At 46.9% G+C, this 20,964-nt stretch overlaps 1 protein-coding gene across 2 annotated transcripts in view; it reads right to left on the reverse strand.

Annotated features, from left to right (window-relative positions):
* Positions 1-326: 326 nt before the first annotated feature.
* The window catches only part of SCNN1G (sodium channel epithelial 1 subunit gamma), a 33,611-nt gene continuing 12,973 nt past the window's right edge, over positions 327-20,964 (reverse strand). For both annotated transcript variants that reach the window (XM_033217757.1, XM_033217758.1), the window contains exons 6-13: positions 18,844-19,007; positions 7,549-7,647; positions 5,256-5,373; positions 4,640-4,718; positions 4,502-4,559; positions 4,233-4,294; positions 2,603-2,678; positions 327-2,147 (exon numbers count right to left, since the gene is read on the reverse strand). In XM_033217757.1, coding sequence (XP_033073648.1) covers positions 1,767-2,147; positions 2,603-2,678; positions 4,233-4,294; positions 4,502-4,559; positions 4,640-4,718; positions 5,256-5,373; positions 7,549-7,647; positions 18,844-19,007 — 1,037 coding nt within the window. In that variant the 3' untranslated portion in view covers positions 327-1,766. The remainder of the gene's footprint in view (positions 2,148-2,602; positions 2,679-4,232; positions 4,295-4,501; positions 4,560-4,639; positions 4,719-5,255; positions 5,374-7,548; positions 7,648-18,843; positions 19,008-20,964) is intronic.

Below are 20,964 nucleotides of genomic sequence, written 5' to 3' on the forward strand. Positions count from 1 at the left end.
CAGACCAGATTGGCTGCAAAATAATGGAGCGATAAAAGGCACCAGCTCTGGAGTCAGACTGTCTGGGGTCAAATCCCAGCTCAGCAACCTCCTAGCTGTGTCACCTTGGGCAAGTAACTTAATCTTTTATGCATCAGTTTCTTCATCCACGAAATGGGATAATCATATCCATCGAGTATGCTCATCCAAGGGTCAGCACAGTTTTCTGTAAAGGGCCAAAGGGAAAATATTTTAGGGTTTGCTGGCTTTGCAGGTTTGGGTTGTAGCTACTCAGCTCTGCCACTGTAGTGCAATGAATGGCCGTAAACAAAACTTGAACAAATGGATGTGGCTGTGTACCAACAAAACTTTATTTATAGACACTCAAAGTCGAATCTCATATCATTTTCATGAGTTACAGAATCTTCTTCTTTTGCTATTTAAAAGCAAAAATAAAAATTCTTGGCTGGGCACGGTGGCTTGTGCCTGTAATCCCTGTACTTTGAGAGGCTGAGGTGGGAAGATCATTTGAGGCCAGGAGTTCAAGAACAGCCTGGGCAACATAGTGAGATCCTATTTCTACAAAAAATAAAAAATAAAATAAAATAAAATAAAAATTTTAGTTCATGGTCAAAAACAGGATTTCGTTTGCAGAACACCATTTGCAGTCCCCTATGCTAACCTATCTAGGTGCTTAAAACAGTACCTAACACCTTTTCTTGGGTTGGCTTTAAACACCAACCAAGGATTTAATATCTGTTAGCCATTTTCAGGTGGGAAGATGTGAATGTGATATGAAGTGGGTCATCTGTCACAGTTGGCTTGTTGGTGAGGGACAGGCCATTGGTGATGCGGGGGTCAGCTCTGTCTTGGAATAGCTGCCCAGAGCATGGCCCACCATGCTCCCCGTCTTCCCACCCAAAGTGACATGGGCCTCACCCTTTAAAAGGTACAGACACAAATTGGATGCAAAATCGTGGAGTCAGATTGTCTGGGTTCAAATCCTAGCTCTGCCACCTCCTCACTGTGTCACCTTGGGCCAGTAACTTAATCTTTCTGTGCCTCAGTTTCTTCATCCACAAAATGGGATAATCAGATCCATCTCCTGGGCCCACCCCTGCCCCAAAGTGAGGACACTCTGACATAGTCCCAGACCTCCACCACGGCACTCTGATCTCCACCAACACTTCAAGGGCCCTGGGCCAGTTCTCTGCTGCCTGAGGGCATGGAGGACACCTTTCCCCAGTGTCAGTGACGAAGAACAGTTTATTCACAAACGGCTCCGGTTTCAGGGCTGGCACTTTCTCCTATCTTTGGCATCCGGCAGTAGCTATCTAGCCTTGATACTCAATGTCACATCCCTGGGCCCCGACCCAGGCTGGCAGTGTGGGTGAAACCCTTGGCTTTGGGGCTTTGGAAGAGTCCTTCCCTCTCAAGACCTGCAAAGAGCTGCATCAGCCCTCACTCGCCTTCGCTTGGGCCAGCACCACTGCCTCGGCCCCCAGTCTCTACTGACGCGCTAATAGTTCAGGTCCCGGGATATATCTCAGACTGGACAGTTGTGAGTGCTGCTGCGTAGTACCCGATGGGTCTTCCGGCACATGTCCAGGCCCCATCTTGCAGTTTTAAGCAGGCTTTTTGGTTGGAGTCTCTGAAAAGCCCAGAATGGGGCAGAGGGTCCCCTGTGCGCACGTCTGGGGGCACCCGGTCCATGTCCTTAGACCATGGCTGGTGGTCCTTAGACCATGGCTGGTGGTCCTGACTAGATCTGTCTTCTCATCCCTGACTCAGAGCTCATCTAGCATCTGGGTATCTGTAAGCTGGTTGGAAAAGGCCCTCTCCAAGCTCAAGGTATTGTATTTGGGGGGCGGTGTGCCGGGCACTTGGGTTCCTAGGGCTGGAGGCAGGTGTAAAGCAGAGTTGAAAGTGGGTAGGTCATTGTCTATATCCAGGGCTGGGTTGTCCTGGCCCTGTGGGCTGCGGGGAGCTTCTGGACAGGGGGGAGCCTGCTTCCGAGCCCACCACTCCTTGGCTTTCTGCCACTGGCGGCGGGCAATGATAGAGAAGAAGTCGATGAAGAAGACCTCAATGATCTCAATGACGCAGACAACAGAGCAGCTCATCCACAGGCCCAGTTGGCCACCAAAGTTGGACAGAAGTATCTCAATCTGCAAGAGAGGCCAAGCCACACAAGTCCCATCAAGAGAGACCTCCCCACAAGTTGGTCTCACATAGGAACCCTGATTCCCAAGGGAGCCACGGGTCAGCCCTGACCCTGCACAGACTGGGAGGAAGAAGCAGGCAGGCTTCCTGTCTCCTCTTACTCTGTGCGTTCTGACCTGAGACCTGGCTAGCCTACAGCAGCCCTTCTAGAGCAGGCTGGAACCCCTTTCCCTGACTCTGCTCCCCAAGGCCAGGCAGATGCTCACATCTGCCCCCAAAGTGAGGACACTCTGACATAGTCCCAGACCTCCACCACGGCACTCCGATCTCCACCAACAACACTCCAAGGGCCCTGGGCCAGTTCTCTGCTGCCTAAGGGCATGCAGGACACCTTTCCCCAGTGTCAATGACAAGGGACATAGGCCCGGGACAGGTCCTGGAAGGAAGCCACTCTACTTACACTGTTGGCTGGGCTCTCCATGATGGATCTCTGGTTCAGGTCTTTGTAGAATATCAAGAGTTTTGCCAAGTCTGTCCTGCAAAATTCCAACAGGTGGGTCAAGAGCCTTGGCATCCTACCAGATCACCAGTCCTCAGCATTTCTGTCTCCCTCCTACCCAAGCTGGCAGCACAGCCAAGGCACTGAGCTCCTTGGAGGTATCAGAACCTAGCCCATAAGGGGTCCGTCTACACCCCAGAGCATATCTCCAGCCTGGAACTGGTCCTTATGTCATTCATTTACTCAATAACTGCTCCCCAGCTTCCAGATTAAGTCCGTCGACCCAGCCATACTGCCATTGTACCCTGTTCTTCATTAAACGTCGACATTTGTAATTGTTTGATAGCAATCTCAAGTATGTACAGGTAATGTACATGAGCAGGGTAGTTGAGGTAATATAATAGGCACAATGGCAATGAGCATTTATGGGGCACTTCCTGTGTTGCCAAGCACTGTGGTAAGAACTTTATGTGAATTAACTCACTGAATTCTCCCAACAGCCCTATGAGGCAGGTATGTATAGTTTCATCATCCTCATTTCACAGATGTGGAAACGGAGATGCAGATTGGTTAAGGAACTTGTCCAAGACTACGCTGTCGATAATCGGCTGAGCCAGTACTCCAACTCATTTAGATCTGGCTTCAAAGTCCATGCTCTTAACCATCGCACTAAACTGCCTCTCGATAGGATGATGGCAAACTGGACCATGACTCATTCCAAAGGAGCAGGTATTACTCAGCTCTTCGGTGCTACAAAACAGTGGAGGGTCATTCTTGCCAGAACTTTTGAACTTTCAGGAAAAGCTGGAAATAATGGGTTGCGTTCATGAGGCTAGATTTGTGCCAAGGATCAGTCACCAGTTTGCAACACTTGGTTTAATGGTTTGCAATTGCTTGGCCAAAGTCTATTTTATCATTAGAGTGTAAGTACCTTGGGGGGCAGAGACCATGTCTGCTTGATTGTCCTGGTTTCCCCAGCACCTCACACAGCACCTGGCACCTAGGGGGTGCTCTATGAATGTTGGAAGCCAGATTGGCCAGATTGGCTCTCACGGTGGGCAGGCCCAGCAGTGGGCATGAGGGAGATAGTGATGGCTTAGAGAAATGTGAGTTCACACGGCATGATTCACAGATGTGAGTTCACTCTCTCCCAGCTTTGAGGAAATGAATGAGTGAGTGAATGAAAAGAAGAGGGGGGCAGGCTCAGTGGCTCATGCCTGTAATCCCAGCACTTTGGAAGGCTGAGGGAGATGGATCACTTGAGCTCAGGAGTTCAAGACCAGCCTGGCCAATATGGTGAAATCCCATCTCTGCTAAAAATATAAAATTAGCCAGGTGTGATGCCACGCACCTATAATCCCAAGTACTTGGGAGGCTGAGGCAGGAGGATTGGTGAAACCCAGGAAGCAGAAGTTACAGTGAGCTGAGATCACACCACTACACTCCAGCCTGGGTGACAGAGTAAGACTCTGTCTCAAGAAAAAAAAAAAAAAAAGAGAGATTTGGCCATACCCATACTCATATGGAAGCAAGTGAGAAGGCTGGGGGCTGTGGCAGGCAGAGGCAGAGGAACATGGTAGAGGCAACTTACTTGTTGAGCTTTTTGTTTATTTGCCGGCCTTGGTCCCAAGTGAGAACAGGCAGCAACCACTTCTACAATGGAGAGAGAAAGAGTGGGTCTGAGGATGCCCAAGAGGTCAGGGCCAGCCTCCCTCCTCAGGTTCCCCAACTTGTTCCCCAGCCTCTGCAAGGTAGCTCTCTTCCCCTTGGACCATGTCCCAGGCCAGAGGACACAGCAAAAATGTCAGTGGGGCTCCAGGCGGGGGGCTCGAGTGGGGAAGGGTGGGCAGAAGAACTTACCTCCGAAACCACAGATGGCCATTGTGCCAGGCTCGTAGTTAGTGTCCACTCCTTAAAGCTAAGGGAGGAGGGGACAGTATGAGTGTAGGCGGCCCAACCCAACCCAGCCGTCCATCTCACCCCTTGGGGTCCACATACCTGCAGGCTTCCTTGCACACAGACTGGCAGCCCAGCTTTTCCTGGACAAAGGCTCGATGCAGTTGGTAGTAACAATACACTGAGGGACAAGGGAGAGGGCAGCATGAGCTTTGAAAAAGCCACAGGACCCTTCCCGGGCATCCCCAGGTCACCAAGGACAGCCCTGCAGTCTCATTTTAATGATTTCTCCTCCCACTTTCTACCAACACTGGCTCTCTGGAAACACATACTGCCTTGTGATGTTGGGAAACAGAAAGCAGTGGTGGTTAAGGGTGTGAGTTGAAGGTCAGACTGCCCTTGGTTTGGATCCAGCTCTGTTCCTTTCTGGCTGTGTGACCTTGGCCAAGCCGTCTAGCCTTTCTGGGTCTTGGTTACCTATTCTGTGAAAAGGTAATATCGACCCATTCCTACCTTCTGGAATTGACTAAGGTGGTCAGTTGCAAAGTATAATTCAAGCCAGGCTTGACAACAGAAGTAAAACTCTAGTTAAATGGCTCTCAACCAATACCTCCCTCATGCAAAAGGCAAGAGGGTTGGAGTCCCATGAGTGCCTATTGCCAGGGCTAGGCTGACCCTGGTCCTGGAGCATGCAAGGCTGGGGCTGGGTCTCACTCACTCCAGTTGGGGTGTTGCTGGTAGTTGCAGTAGTTGGCTTCGGGAGGTAGAGGCTGGCCGTACTGGGCACACCCACATTTCTCCACCATCTTTGTCTGGAAGCATGAATGAAGGCAGATCTGAAAGAGGAGACCCAGGGATGCCATTCATGTCTTTGCATACGGATGTCAGGGAGTTCCCTGTACATCCTTCAGCCCAGGGGGTCAGCCTCCCTCAGCCTTGGTCAACCACATGAACCTGCCCCTTAGGTCAACTGGGCTGGGCATGGTCCCGGAACTGCAAAGGGCTCAAGCTGGAAGAGATATTAAGAAATTATTTATTATTTTTATTTGTTTACTTATTTTGAGACAGTATTGCTCTGTTGCCCAGGCTGGAGTGCAGTGGCACAATCTCAGCTCACTACAACCTCTGCCTCTCCGGCTCAAGCGATCTTCCCACCTCAGCCTCCCAAGTAGCTGTGATTACAGATGTGCACCACCATGCCCAGCTAAGTTTTTGTATTTTTGGTAGAGACGGGGTTTCACCATGTTGGCCAGGCTGGTCTCAAACTCCTGACCTCAAGTGATTCTCCCACCTTGACCTTCCAAAGTGCTGGGATTATAGGCATGAGCCGCCGCATGTGGCCAATGTATTAAGAATTTAGACTAACTGAGATATGGAGATTGGGCTGAGCTGGGGCTGGAGCGGTCATTTTCCATCATGTGGGTGCCAACACAAAGTTAAATGGGAAAATTGGAGGAGTCCTCCAGAAACAGAGAGAAATGAACACAGTCCCAGTTTTCCTATTCTCAAGCCCAAGCCCTCCACGTTGGGTCTTCGTGGATCGTAAGCTACCACAATATCCATGGAGCTTATAGCATAAAAGCTAATAGCAGAGTTCCTGAAGGCAGGCTACTCAGGTCAAATCCCAGCTTTGCTATTTATCTGCTGTTTGGCATCAGGCAAGTTACTTAACCTCTCCGATGCTTTGCTTTCTTTATAATAATATCAACTTCATGAAGTTGTCAGCATGAAATGAATTGATACATGTAAGGTGTGTGTGTGCATGGTAGCTCTCACTAAATACCATCCAGAAGTATCTTTCTGATGAGCTCACTTTTTTTATTTTTAGAGACAGGGTTTTGCTCTCTTACTCAGGCTGAAGTACAGTAGTGTGATCGTGGCTTACTGTAGCCTTGAACCCTTAGGCTCAAGGGATCCTCCCTTCTCAGCCTCCCTTATAGCTGAGATTACAGGTGTGCACCAGCATGCCCAGCTAATTAAAAACTTTTTTTTTTCAGAGGCAAGGTCTTGCTATGTTGCCCAGGTTGGTCTCAAACTCCTGGGCTCAAGTGATCTTCCTACCTTTGCCTCCCAAAGTGCTGGGATTACAGGCATGAGCCATGGTGCCTGGCCCAAAAGTCCTCTTTTACTCGCTGTCTACATCACCTCTCAACTCTGCTCTTATCTAAGTTGGCAGACTCAGTGCTGAAGGTTTCTGGTCCTTTTGTTCTGCTGGGCTGATTTTCATGGACTCTCTGGGGTATGCTGGTAGGAGGTGAACTATAAATTCCCAGAATGTGAGAGGAGGCAGAACAGATCGTCTCACTTAAGTGTTAAAAAGTCAAATGTATACAGGAGACAGTGATGTAAGTGACATACGGAGGGGTAGTGAAAACTATGGGAGCCAGAGAACACCTGCTGCATTTATTGGGGTGGCTACACCCACTGTTTATCCTGCAGGAAATAGGGGCTCAATGCTACCGTATCATTTCATTTTTTCGAGAGTCTGGAAATCTGGATTTTCTTGTGAAATTCTCTGACTTTTAAACACCATCCAGGCTCTTGAAAACTGGGTATGCCACCTGGAAGGCGACTGGGAGCTGCAAATTAGCAGCCCCTGATCCAATCCCACCTCCCCTTGTGGTTGCTGAGGGGAACCCAGCTGGTCCAAGGCCATCATGAAGTGAGGGGCACCAGCAGGCCTGGAAGCCATGCTCTTGACCCTTCGGCCAGTGTCTCTCTCAGACAGCTTCTCTCCTGTTCCTCCCTTGCCAAGGCCTATTTAGGAGGTGTGTCTGTCTCAGCTGTACATTGAGTTCCACAGAAACCTCGGTGAATCAATTAAGCTCTGGTTACAGATGAACTGCAGAGGACTGGAAGCAGCTGGCATAATTTGTTCTTGAGGTCTCTGGATGAACCCCAGGGATCCTCACCAGAGTTCCTGGTGCAAGCCACACCCCAGCCTAGATATAACTTTGTCTCCTGGGTCTGGGCCATAAACCCAGGGCTGAGTGCCCCTGGCAATCTGTTACCTGGAGCGAGTAGGCAGCGTTGTAGATGTTCCTGATTGGCACGTCACTCCCGTCCTCCGTGCACTGACTGTAGGGCTCACTCAGCTTGAAGGACTCTGTCTGCAATCACAGCAGCACACATTCAGCCTTGTCATCCCCCAGGACCCAGATGGAGGGTTTTGCAGGCGGCACCAGACAGGGGACTTTGCAAGCAACCCTTGGGAGTTGAGAAGCTATTTGATCATTCATTTAACGAAAAGTTAGTGAGCACCTATTAGGTGCCTGGTACTGTGGTAGACACTGAAATCAGCAATGATCAAGACAGATAAGTTCCTGCTGTCCTGGAACATACCTTTCAGTGGGGCAAATAGATGGTCAGCAAGCAATCAAATAAACAAGATGATTTTGGATAAATCTGGATGGTGTTTAATGAAATGGGGTAGGGAAACTGGAGGGGTTAAGAGAAGATGGGCAGTTTTTCCCACAGAGTGATTGGGGAAGGTGTTTCTGAAAAGGGGACTTGTTGGCTCAACATGGAACTGCAAGAAAGAGCTGGTCTCGTCAAGAAGTGAACAGGAAGCCAGGCATGGTGACACACACCTGTAGTCACAGCTACTGGGGAGGCTGAGGTGGAAGGATCACTTGAGCCCAGGAGGTCAAGGCTGCAGTGGGCCATCATCGTACCACTGCACTCCAGCCTGGGCAACAGAGTAAGACTCTATCTTTAAAAAAGAAGATGAAGAAGTGGACAGAGGATGACTGGGTAGAGCAAACAGGAAAGGCTTGGGGCAAGAGGGGCTGGTGTGGCTGAAAATGGCAAAATAGAGAAATTGCTGGAGATGAAGTCAGACAGGGAGATGAGGTCAAATCATGCCCAGCTGAGAAATTTGGAATTGATTGTCTGAATGAAATGGATTTGCAGTTGGCGAATCCACTGGGAGGTGGGAGGAGGGATTAGAAAGATAAGCAGGGGCCAGGCACAGTTGCTCATGCATGTAATCCCAGCACTTTGGGAGACTGAGGAGGGAGGATTGCTTCAGTCTGGGGTTCGAGGCTGCAATGAGCTACGATTCTGCAATCCAGCCTGGGTGACAGAGCAAGACCCCATTTTGAAAACAGAGAGAGGAGGGAAGGGGGAAGGGAGGGAAGGAAGGAAGGAAAGAAGGAAGGAAGGAAGGAAGGAAGAGGAAAAGAAAGGAGAGAAAGAGAGAGAGAAAGAAAGAAAGAGAAAGAAAGAGAAAGAAAGAAAGAGAAAGAAAGAAAAAGAAAGAAAGAAAAGAAAGAAAGAAAGAAAGAAAAAGAAAGAAAGAAAAGAAAGAAAGAAAGAAAGAAAGAAAGAAAGAAAGAAAGAAAGAAAGAAAGAAAGGAAGGGAGGGAAAGAGAGAGAGAAAGGAAGGGCAGCAGGGACTATGAGTTGCTTGGGATTCCCGCTCAGGTGAAGGACCCATTGCCTTGTTTTCTGGTCCCAGAAGTTGACTTGAAAGATGTTGACTTTCTTAGAAAAAAGCCAAGGAAAGTTCAATAGAGTAGAATGTTACCCTGATCATAGAGGAGGTAAACAGCATTGTCACTCAAAGTTCAAAATCCTTATTCAATAATTTTTTATTTTTATTTTTTTTAGAGATGAGGGTCTCACTCTGTCACCCAGGGTGGAGTGCAGTGGTACAATCAAGGCTCACTGCAGCCTCTACCTCCCAGGCTCAAGGGACCCTCCTGCTTCAGCCTCCCCGAGTAGCTGGGACCACAGGCTCCTGCCACTGCACCTGGCTTCAATGATGTTTTATTGTGGATTACTAAATTTTGCTCTAGCTTAGTATTTGTCACTGCAAATAAATAATCCAGCGAAGCCAAACAAGCATAAATGGGGGTGGGGGGGGGAGGATAACATCTTCTAACTCAATGGAAGATAAATCGTGACCAGTTTATCACAACTGTGTGTTTGTATGCTGTGTGCATCCACGTGCCCATGTACAATCGTTTTTATTTTTTTGGTTGGGGAGATGGGGGTAAAGAGAAAATGAATGGCAGATTTGTGGGAGGAAAGAAAATTATTTTCACTTTGAAGAAAGAATGAAAAGCGGCGGGGGCGGGGGGAAGGAACAAAGCGGTTTGAGGCAGGTGGAAACTGTAGCTTGAGGCAGGTGGAAACTGTAGCCATTTCAATTGGCTATAATCCCTTTCTGTTTGTATTGCATTTCATCTGCTGACCCATTAGTCTCCCTCAATTCACTGCAAGTACCTCCAGGGCAATTGACGATTCTCATTTAAAACTGTTTAAACAACAGAAGCAAACAAAGGGGAAAGTGGCTGTCTGGCCTCCCCTCTTTCCCAGGGTGCTTGCGCTAACAGATCAGATCCTGCATCTCAGACAGACAGACATGGATTCACACATTCACTTTGCCCTGCAACCTGCCCTTCTCACTAACAAGGGTGAGTGTCTATGTCAGTACAGAATAAATAGACCTAATAGCTGCGTGGAAAATGCATGCAGGGCCTCTAGTACACGCCAGGGCTGGGCTGGGCACAGAGGTGCAAACATGTCAAGCAGTGGCCTTCCTTGAGGTCACAATTCCTTGCCATCCTCTAAGCTTCTTCAAGCAGCAGGATCCCTGGGCAGACGTGTTCCTTTGGGTGCCCCCCCGGGTCCTGCTGAACTGTTTCCGGAGTCTAGAGGGTCAGCTACAGGCTCTACCTGCCTGGGGTAGGAAAGCACAATACCCTGGCATCCAGATGAGGGGTCTGTCCACTTAGGCAAGCCGTGTGCAGCCAGCAGGGGTGGCTGGGGCTCCCTCTGCCTTGAAAACCAGCCCATGGGCTGCTTCCAGGAAACCTATTATGAGAAACCATTTGGATTTCAACGCTTTCTGGGTACTCAATGGCCCTTCATTCTGCAACGATGCTTATCAAACTCACAGCTCTTGGAAGGTTCCGGTTGTTTTCTGAAGCAACCAGAAGTAGAGCAAATGGAGTGAAATTCCTGTTCTGAGTGGGGTAGAGGTCTTGAGATTCTCAAAACCTCGAATGCGGTGACTTTGGCAGAGTGCTCTTCCCTCCGCCCCAGCTTTCAGTTTTCCAGAACTGCTGGCTTGTGGAGGCTACGAAGACATTTTGACTTCTAAGCTGACCCCTGGGGACACACAAAAAAAGAGTGTGTATATGTGTGCATATGTGTGAGTTTGTATGTGTGTGCATACACTTATGCATGTAAAAGTGTGTATGTGTGTGCACACATAGGTATGTGTGCATGTATGTGTATGTATAGAGGTATATGTGTGGGACATAGAGTCCATTTATATCAAACCAGGTTCTATCTGCTTCTTTCTGAAGATCTTGGGGGAAGGAGACAATTGCATAGGAGTCCTTAGCTCACCACCCTCTTTCTCTCTCTCAGACAGGGTCTCGATCTGTCACCCAGGCTGGAGTGCAATGGTCCTATCATGGCTCATGGCAGCCTTGACCTCCTGGGCTCAGGTAATCCTCCCACCTCAGCCTCCCAAAGTGCTAGGATTACAGGTATGGGCCACTGCACCCAGCAAGCTCATTCTTTAAGGTATAAACAGTGCTAAGGGGAAATGTCCAGATGGCAACAGAGCCTAAGGGGCAGGGAGGTGACAAGAGGAGGGCCTTTATCAAAGCCCCCACAGCTTCTGGGGTTAGAGAGTCAGCTCCCACCTTCTTGCAACCTTGAGAACTTCCAACCAGTATAATCATGTCTCATCTGTGAGATGGTCAGTCCAGCCAAGCTATTCTCAGACAAGGTGGCTATTGTTCTCACATTTCAGTGGTAACTCCTGTCCCAGCCAGTAATCCCAAGTCACCTTCTCAGAAAGATTGCCTGCCTTGCCACAGCTTAGCGGTTTGCAAATTCTGTTCTGTCTGCACCCTGTTTTAGGGCCCATCACAGAAGGGTGGGTGGTAACCAGGCTGGTCTGTCTCCCAGGCTCAACTACATTCATCCCGCATTTCTATTTCCATTGTGTACATTTCTGGGTAAGACTTTGTTTGAGCGAGAGATTCTCCCAGCAGTAAAAAGGACTTCCCTCAGCCACTGAGGGTATGGTGGAGGTGTCTACCAGCCCCAGTCAACAGGCCAAAGTGGCAGCTGGACTCGAGGGGTGGGTGGGGAGCCTTTATTTCCCTTGGTTTCCATGCTCTGCCCCTGTTTCTCAGAATGGACTGCTGCTTCTGCCAGGCAGGGGACAGCAGGGATGGCCAGGCTGGGGATGAAACAGGTGGATGGTTTTCTTCTTGAACTGTGCAGACCTGGGAGGGACTCTTTTTTTTTTTTTCTTGGAGATGGAGCCTCACTCTGTCGCTCAGGCTGGAGTGCAGTGGCATGATCTCGGCTCACTGCAACCTCCACCTCCCGGGTTTAAGCCATTCTCATGCCTTCGCCTCTCAAGTAGCTGGGATTATAGGCGTGTGCCACCACGCCCGGCTAATTTCTTTGTATTTTTGGTAGAGATGGGGTTTCACCATGTTGGCCAGGCTGGTCTTGAACTCCTGACCTTAGGTGATCTGCCCTCCTTGGCCTCCCAAAGATTACAGGCATAAGCTGCTGTGCTTGGACTCATTATTGAGGAGGTTTTGTTTGCTTTGAGTCTCTAGGCTGTCTCAGGGCCCCTCCCATGACCCTGTCCTGATGGTCTCCTCTGACCATGGGCATAAGGGGGTTGAATTCTGGGCCCTTCTAGAAGGCTTTTTCTCTAGGAACTGTGTTATAGTCAATGGTCACCCTAAACAACCGGTAGCACCAGGCGGGCTAGCTAAGGGGTCAGGAATGTGGGCTCGGGTCCGAATAAGTCTGAAATCAGATTCCCACTGTGCTACCTAGTGGCTATTTGATTTTGATTAAACAATAACAACAATAGACCGGGTGTAGTGGCTCACGTTTGTAATCCCAGCACTTTGGGAGGCTGAGGAGGGTGGGTCACTTGAGGTCAGGAGTTCGAGACCTGTCTAACATGTCAGCCTGTCTAACATGGTGAAACCCCATTTCCACTAAAAATACAATAATCAGCTAGGTGTGGTGGTTCATGCTTGTAATCCCAGCTACCTGGGAGGCTGAGGTGGGGGGATTGCTTGAACCCACAAGGTCAGAGCGGCAGTAAACTCCCACTTTGGCCTCCCAAAGCACTAGGATTATAGGTGTGAGCCACTGCACCCAGTGAAAAAAATTCTGATGGCTTAAAATATTACAAGAAATAATAAAATAACTGGAAGCAAACTCAATTTAGTATCTGGTCTCAAAGAGGAAGAACTCTCATTAACATAATGACTAAAGAAGAAAACAAAGACTTTGACTATGTAAACATTCACTATTTTGCATGTGAAAAAGTATCCTAAAGAAAACCACAAACTGGGAAAGATACTTGCAACACATATGGCAAATAATCACTATCCTTTATGTATGTACAATTATTAATAGTATCTTTTATATATAATGTACTAATAGTGTATAATATAAATATATATTATATATGTGTGTACATATAATGTGTGTGTATATATATAATTCATAAAGGAGAGAGGTGTTAAAAAAGACCATAGAAACCTTCCCTAACCCCTCTTTTTCCTTTTTCACTCAAAGTTATTTTTCCTTCTTGGAAAAAATACCTCTTTTCTTAAACAATATATAGTAACAGTCTCTCTCTCTCTCTCTCTCTCTATCTATATATATATACACACACACACACATACTTTTTGTGTGTGTGTGTGTGTGATGGAGTATCACTCTGTCACCCAGCCTGCAGTGCAGTGGCACGGCCACAGCTTACTGCAATCTCTGCCTCTTGGGTTCAAGTGATCCTCCCATATCAGCCTCCCAAGTAGCTGGGACTACAGGTGTGTGCCACCACAGCTGGCTAATTTTTATATTTTTTGTAGAGATGGGGTGTCACCATATTGCCCAGGCCGGTCTCAAATCTCGTAGGCACAAGTGATCCACCCGTCTCAACCTCCCAAAGTGCTGGATTACAGGTGTAAGCCACTGTGCCCAGCCAAGCCAATATACTTTAAGCACTTACTATATGCCAAGCACATTTCAAGCATTTCACATGTACCAACTCATTAAATTCTCACCAGCCACGAAGTAACATCATTATTATCATCCCTATTTTACAGATGAGATCACTGAGTCAGAGATTACACAACTAACATGCAAAACTGGGGTTTGAATCTCAGCCATTAGAGCTCTTAATCCCTGTTTGGCATAGATTGAACTTGTGAAATGAAGTCTGGGTATGTGCTTTAGAATCAAAAGGTACAACAGGATTTGTAATGACATGGAGTCTCCCCAGTCTCCAGGGCCTGGTCCCCAACTCCACCGGGTGAGTAGTCCACCCATGTCCACTTCCTCATTTTCCATTCACCATTCAACCTATTGTACTTTGGTTTCTGTTCCACTCCTTCCACTGAAAACGTCTCTTGCACAGAACACTGGTGACCTCTTGGCTGCCAAAACCAGAGAATGCTTTTGCCCTCTACCTTGCCTGACCTCTCGACTGTACTTGCTACTTTTGGTCACACCTTCTGTAAAATTCTCTTTCTTGATTTATCTGATGCCAACTCTTTCTGGCTTCTGATCCTACTTCTCTGCCTCTCTTTCTCCTTTAACTTTCCACTCAGCCCTTAAACATTTGCACGTTTAGGGTTCTGTCTCAGGTCTTGGGTGATGGTATTTATTTCCATGTCTACAATTATCCCCTGAGATTTTCTCCTGAGCTCTAGGTCCATAGCATCTAATGAATGCTTTCTTTTCACCTTGACTTCTCAAAGGCATAACAAATTGGGTCTGTCCCAAATTGAAGTGGTCTTCTCCCCCAAACATACTCTGCCTTTGGACTCTCTAATTCGGAGCCTAGCATTCCTCCATCTCTCTCCCCAAGCCACTACCTAAATATCAATCTAACTTCCCCCTGGCCCTTCTTGCTAACATTGGCTGTCAAGCCCTGTTGCTTCTGTGCTATAATATCCCTGAAATCTATTCCCTCTGCTCATCCCCACAGCCATTGCCTCAGCTGAGGTCCACATCATTTCTTTCTAGAATTACTACAAATGTACTGTCTCCAGTATACTGATAATACTTCCATTAAAATGATTTCTTTGAAAAGTTTCACTACACAGCTTAAATAAACTCATTTTGTGACTCCTTTGTAATTGTTATGTTCTTTGGACTGGCTCTTCTTGACTATTTGCTTGCACTTGTCCTTCTAAATCCATTATTTATAAAGCCTTCTCCAATAGCTTCTGTCTGGGCATCCATCTATCCACCCTCCTACCCACCCACTCACCTATCTATCCATCCAGCCAGCCAGCCAACCAACCATCTACCTACCCATCTACCCACTCACCTATCCATCCATCCATCCATCCATCCATCCATCCATCCATCCAACCATCCATCCACCCACTCACTTATCCATCTACCCATCCACCCATCCATCTGTCATCTATCAATATTTACTGAGGATCTGTTATGTTCAAAGAAGCAAGCTTCGGAACCAGGCAGAAAAGGTCTGTTTCCACAGAGATGGAAACTGTATTGCAAAGTTGTGCTTACTTTTGTCTTTGGTCAGGCATGGTGGCTCACGCCTATAATCCCAGCACTTTGGGAAGCCCAGATGGGAGGACTGTTTGAGGCCAGGGGTTTGAGACCAGCCTCAGCAACATAGTGAGACCCCCATCTCTACAAAAATTTAAAAATTAGCCAGACACGGTGGCATGTGCCTGTGGTCCCAGCTACTTGGAAGGCTGAGGCAGGAGAATCACATGGCCCCAGGTGGTCGAGGTTGCTGTGATCTGTGAGCTGTGATCACACCACTACACTCCAGCCTAGATGACAGAGCAATACCTTGTCTTTAAAAAAAGCAAACAAACTTTGGTCTTCCCCTCTTCAAGTTAAGAACTTTGAAGGTAGGAGCTCTGTTGGGTTCACCTTTTAATATTCAGTACTTTGGACACGCAATCTCTCAGTGAATAAAGGAAGTTTTGTTTACCAACTGCCGGCCAGCCTGACTGAGCCTACCAGCTACACACACCTATTAATCAATCAATACATAAATAAAATCAGAAAGGAAGGAAGTCTAGTTTGGTTGGACTTCTTTTTAGTGACTCTCTGCTGACCTCTTCATAATCCCTGTTTTTTTTTCTGTTGTTGTTCTAAATGCTCATAAATCAGACCTAAAGCTGACTGACCCTGCTCTGTGGCTTTGATTTTCTACATCTCAAATTAAGCATAGCAGAAAACTCACTCATGTCTGTGTTTACCCACCACTGGTAAAGAGAACATTTGCTTAACAATGTGGTGGATATTTCCAAGCTCAGAGCAAAAAAACAAGAGAGCAGAATTCCTTAGTTCTTGTACTTTTGTAAGCTCTAGTAACTCACACCAGTTTGAAAAGAGGGAAGAGGGCAAAAGGATAAGGGAAGGATGCGCTGCAAATCCTGGATCCTACTTCGGGGTGCAGATAAAACTGTGTGGGACATGTCTGACCAAAATGCTCACTACTGTGCTCTGAAGTTTTGCCATCTGCCAGTGAACAAAAGAATGAGTTGCCCAGCCACTTAAGTGGCTGTCTCTTAAAAAAGTCTTTTCAAGTCACAGTTTAAGCAGATTGGGGGTTCGAGATAGTTTTTCTTTTTTCATTCATACAGCTCAAGCTAATACACATTACTTCCCTCCCATGCTGGAACAAAGCCCCTAAGTAACATGCCTCCTGAGAGCATCTGGGGGCCCAGAAAGACCATTTTGATGGTTTCCCTTGTCCAGGATTGTCCTTTCTATGGGGCACCACGAGGCAGTGAAGCCACAGACTTCGTCTGTCATACTTCCATTCTAGTTCATCATCTTGCTGTCTCAGCTTAAATAGCATCTTCTCAGGAAAGCCTTCCTTGAACCTCATCTTCCCCACTGAAAATGAACCCCAGGTCAGTCATGTCATAATATACACTCATATGGTCTTGCATTTCTTCTTCATAGCACTTACGGCAATTATAATGAATCATTTGTGCCGTTTCTGGTTTATTACTCAATCCTCTCTGCTGGACTCTAGACTCTCTCAGGACACGGATGGTGTCCTCCATGCTGAGGTACCCCATGTCTAGCACATAAAAGGTGCTCAGAAAATATCAGTTGAATGGATAAATGACAGATGGATATCCAAGCCCTAAATGCCCACCATCTCTTTGTCTAACCCAATGCAAAGCTATAGCTAGATCTTTGTGTCATTCTAGCTTCACTTTCACTTGGGAAGACACAATTAGCTTTTCCTCTAATTCTGTATTGCTCAAGTTTCTAAAGCTAAGACCCTCAGGAGTTCAAGGCTCCAATGAGCTATGATTGTGTCACTGCACTCCAGCCTGGGTGACAGAGCAAGACCCTGACTCTAAAAATTTTTTAAATTTAAACATTAAAAAAAAGGTCGAGCCAAGGCTCCCAAGTGTGCTGCCTCTTAGAATAACCACTGCAACTTGGTAAAAATATAGATCCTTAGGCTCATCTTCTACAGATTCTGATTCAGTGACTTTGAGTCTGATAATCAACCAGGTTTGGAAGCCACTGCTCTGGAGGATACATTTGTGAGGGATAAAGGCTAGGAAGTTTAATTGGGGATATTAAGGTTGGATTTAAATAAAGGCGTGAACAGATGTATAGTCCACAAGGAGATTTTGTTTCTTTCTCCCCACCCCCAAACAGGTAAAGAAAAGTGTCATTATGGGCCAGGCACAGGGGCTCACACCTTGTAATTCTAGCACTTTGGGAGGCCGAGTTGGGTGGATCACGAGGTCAGGAAATCAAGACCATCCTGGCTAACACGGTGAAACCCCGTCTCTACTAAAAAATACAAAAATTAGCCAGCAGTGGTGGCGGGTGCCTGGAGTCCCAGCTACTCGGGAGGCTGAGGCAGGATAGTGGTGTGAACCAGGAAGGTGGAGGTTGCAGTGAGCCGAGATCGCGCCACTACATTCCAGTCTTGGTGACAGAGTCTCACTCAGATTGGAGTGCAGTGGCACAATCATCGCTCACTGAAGCCTCGACCTCCCTGGGGTCAGGTGATTCTCCTACTTCAGCCTCCCGAGTAGCTGGAACTACAGGCATGTGCCACCATGCCTGGTGAGTTTTTGTATTTTGTTTTTGGTAGAGATGGGGTTTTTGCTATGTTGCCCAGGCTGGTCTTAAACTTCTGGGCTCAAGTAATCCACCCGCCTTGGCCTCCCAAAGTGTTGGGATTACAGGCATGAGCCACTGTGCCTGGTCTAAATAAGTTCTTAACAGTCATTCTATGAAAGAGAGAAAGGGAGAGGCAGACAGATCCTGGAATAAAAAGACCCCAGGCCTGCAAACAAAACTGCAAACAAGAAAACTCCATAAGCAGTGGAGTGACCAGCGCCATCAGAGTCCACTCTTTACCTTGCCATTCAGCTCCCATTGGGCAAGGCTGACTCAGGGGTTGGAGTCTGCAGCTTACTTGTGTTTCTTTTGATAGGTTTGTGTGTTCTCAGTACCCAGAGAGGTCCACAAAGGTCAAATTTGGAGGGAGAAGGGGTTCTTGGTAAATGAGGTAAAATTGATGGAAGCATGATGGGCTAAATAGACCTTGGAGAGCTGAGTGACTTTCTACTAGGCTTTAATACAGTTACTGACATGCTTCATAGGCCTTTAAGCAACCCAGAAAGATAGTTAGTAATCTTATCTATTTGTATTACTGACAAATATATAGTTAGTGTCCTAATGCCTTGCTTCCAGCATAGGTTCCACAAATGCTGGTGTCTTGCTTTTTAAATTCTTTCCACAAATGGCATCCTGTCCTATCAATCCATGCAAATACAATCTTTTTTTATTTTTTTTTATTTTTATTGGAGTATTGCTCTGTTGCTTAGGCTGGAGTGCAGTGGCATGATTCATGATTTTGGCTCATTGCAACCTCCTTCTCCTGGGTTTAAGCTATTCTCTTGCCTCAGCCTCCCAAGTAACTGGGATTACAGGCATGTGCTACCACACCCAGCTAATTTTTTGTGTTTTTAGTAGAGACAGGTTTCACCAAGTTGGCCAGGCTGGTCTCAAACTCTTGACCTCACCTTGGTCTCCCGAAGTGCTGGGATTACAGGTGTGAGCCACTGCAGTCAGTCAGAAGATACAAACACAACCTTTAATGTAACTCCTGAAATGAATGGAGTAACTATGGGAAAATCTGGGACCATGTTCCCTTTTGAAACAAACACCATTTTCCACAGGCTGCACCTCATTGGTTATCCTTGGAAAAAAAAAAAACATCTGTTCTCTCCAAGTCTATGGAAATGAGAATATTCTCTTACCAGGTGCATTCCTATAGAGGTGACCATTGCCGTCTCAATCTCTGTTCCCACATCTTCGACGAAGGGATACTCGTCCTGCCGATGGATGATCACCTTAGCTCCAGTGGAGGAAACGAGGAATGGGTTGTATTCCTCTTCATTTATGTACAAAATGACTTGCAGACCTGGGAGGATAAGGCAACCTGCCGTGATCCAAGGCTAGGAAAACATTTCCTGGGGGGTAACCCACCTCTCCCACTGCTTCAGGAGCTTCAAATCCAAGACCAGGTATTTCCAACAAGTGACAGGTGGACAAGGGCTAGACTGGAAGCTCCATGAGATTGGAATGCGTGCCTGACTTGCTCTCTGCTGTGCCCCCAGAGCTTAGCCCAAAACAGGGGCTCAAACAGTATCACTGTCACAGTTCTTGCTAAGCGTAGGTTTTTGCCAAGTGTAAGGAAATTGCCACTCTGCTCGAGACATGCATCTCCATGTGGTCCTTTGAGATGGGGAGCTCAGAACATTCAAAAGAACATGCATTGCTCTGGCTGCTTAACCCCTCAGGGCGGGCACTCAGAGGAGAGATGAATCACTAATGGTGTTTCTGATCACTGGCGCAACTTCTTCTCCCACTCCTGCTCTTGTCCCCTGCAGTCTATGCTGACCCAGCACCAGAGTAAACACAGTACCAGTGCACATGGGAACTGAGAGTGAAAAGTTGCAGGGCCCTGGCTCTTCTACAGATGGGCTGTGACCTCCAGCAATTCACTTCCCCTCTCTGGGCTTATTTACAAATTGTTTGCAATTGTTTACAAATCATTTGCAATTGTTTACCAATTGCTCTTGACTTGTTTACAAATTGAATGTCAGTATAACTCAAAATTCTCTTCTTTCCATCCATAGAGACCCTGCTCATTCATGTACCGGCTGAGGTCCTTTGAAAATTAGACCTCAGACCAGATCACTCCTTGAAACCTGAAACTCTTCAGTGGCATCTCACTGGATATATGGGAATGCCACAGAATAAACCTGGCTGCATCTGTCAAGGTGGTGATGATACAGCCCCTGCCTACTTCTCCCTCCTCATCTCCTCCCACTCTCTCCCTACCTCAATAAGCTCCAAGCACACTGGTCTTACTTCTGTTTCTAGAACACATCTGATTCATGTCGTTCCCAGGGCCTTTGCCCTTGCTAGTCCCTGGAATGTTCTTGTGTAGATCTTAACATGAATCTTTTCCTCCCTAAATAGCCCCCTCTTAGAGATCTTATCCAAACTAACCACCCCCCCATCGCAATCCCAGCCACTCTGTCTTCCCACTCTGCCTCTTTCTTCCCTGAATAGCAGTCTTTAGGATTTGTAACTAGATCATGTCTGTGTAGTTGTGTACTCATTTTTTATCTGTCTCTCTCCATGAAAATTTAAGTTCCCTAACAGCAGAGAAGACATCTGTCTTTTCACTGCTGTGTCCCCAGTATGTAGAAGAAGGCCTGGCAAACAGGAGATACTCCATGCTTGGTAAGTGGATGAGTGAATCAACGGGGTCTATATGGATGGAAAGAAGATACTTTTGAGAGTTATTCTGACATTCAATTTGTAAACAAGGGCAATTTGTAAACAATTGCAAAGAATTGGTAAATAATTGCAAATGATTTGTAAACAACTTGTAAACAATTGCAAACAATGTGTAAACAACTTATAAACAATTGCAAACAATTTGTAAGCAACTTGTAAACAATTGCAAACAATTTGTAAACAACTTGTAAAACAATTACAAACAAAGCCCAGAGAAGGGAAGTGAATTGCTTGAGGTCACACAGCCCCTCCATAGCAGAGCCAGGACTCTGCAACTTTTCACTCTGTTTCCAGATTACTTCTTCCCCATGAAGTATGTGCACTGAATTATGATTCCTTGCAGACTTAGTAAGAGCACAGACTACACAGTGACAAAGGCCAGGATTCCAAGTGTGGATTTCCTTTATGACAGGCCCTTGCTTGTCCTGGTGGGAGTATATCTGCATATCACATCATGTTCTATTTGCATGGGACCTTTCAAGCATTCTTTCTGGGCATAAGCCAGGCCAATCTGTTCAGTTCCTACCTTCTCTACAAATGTAATCATAGTGGAATAGTAGTAATAGTAG

The sequence above is a fragment of the Trachypithecus francoisi genome, unplaced genomic scaffold, assembly GCF_009764315.1.
Source record: "Trachypithecus francoisi isolate TF-2019V2 unplaced genomic scaffold, Tfra_2.0 Lachesis_group10, whole genome shotgun sequence".
Taxonomy (NCBI): Eukaryota; Metazoa; Chordata; class Mammalia; order Primates; family Cercopithecidae; genus Trachypithecus; species Trachypithecus francoisi.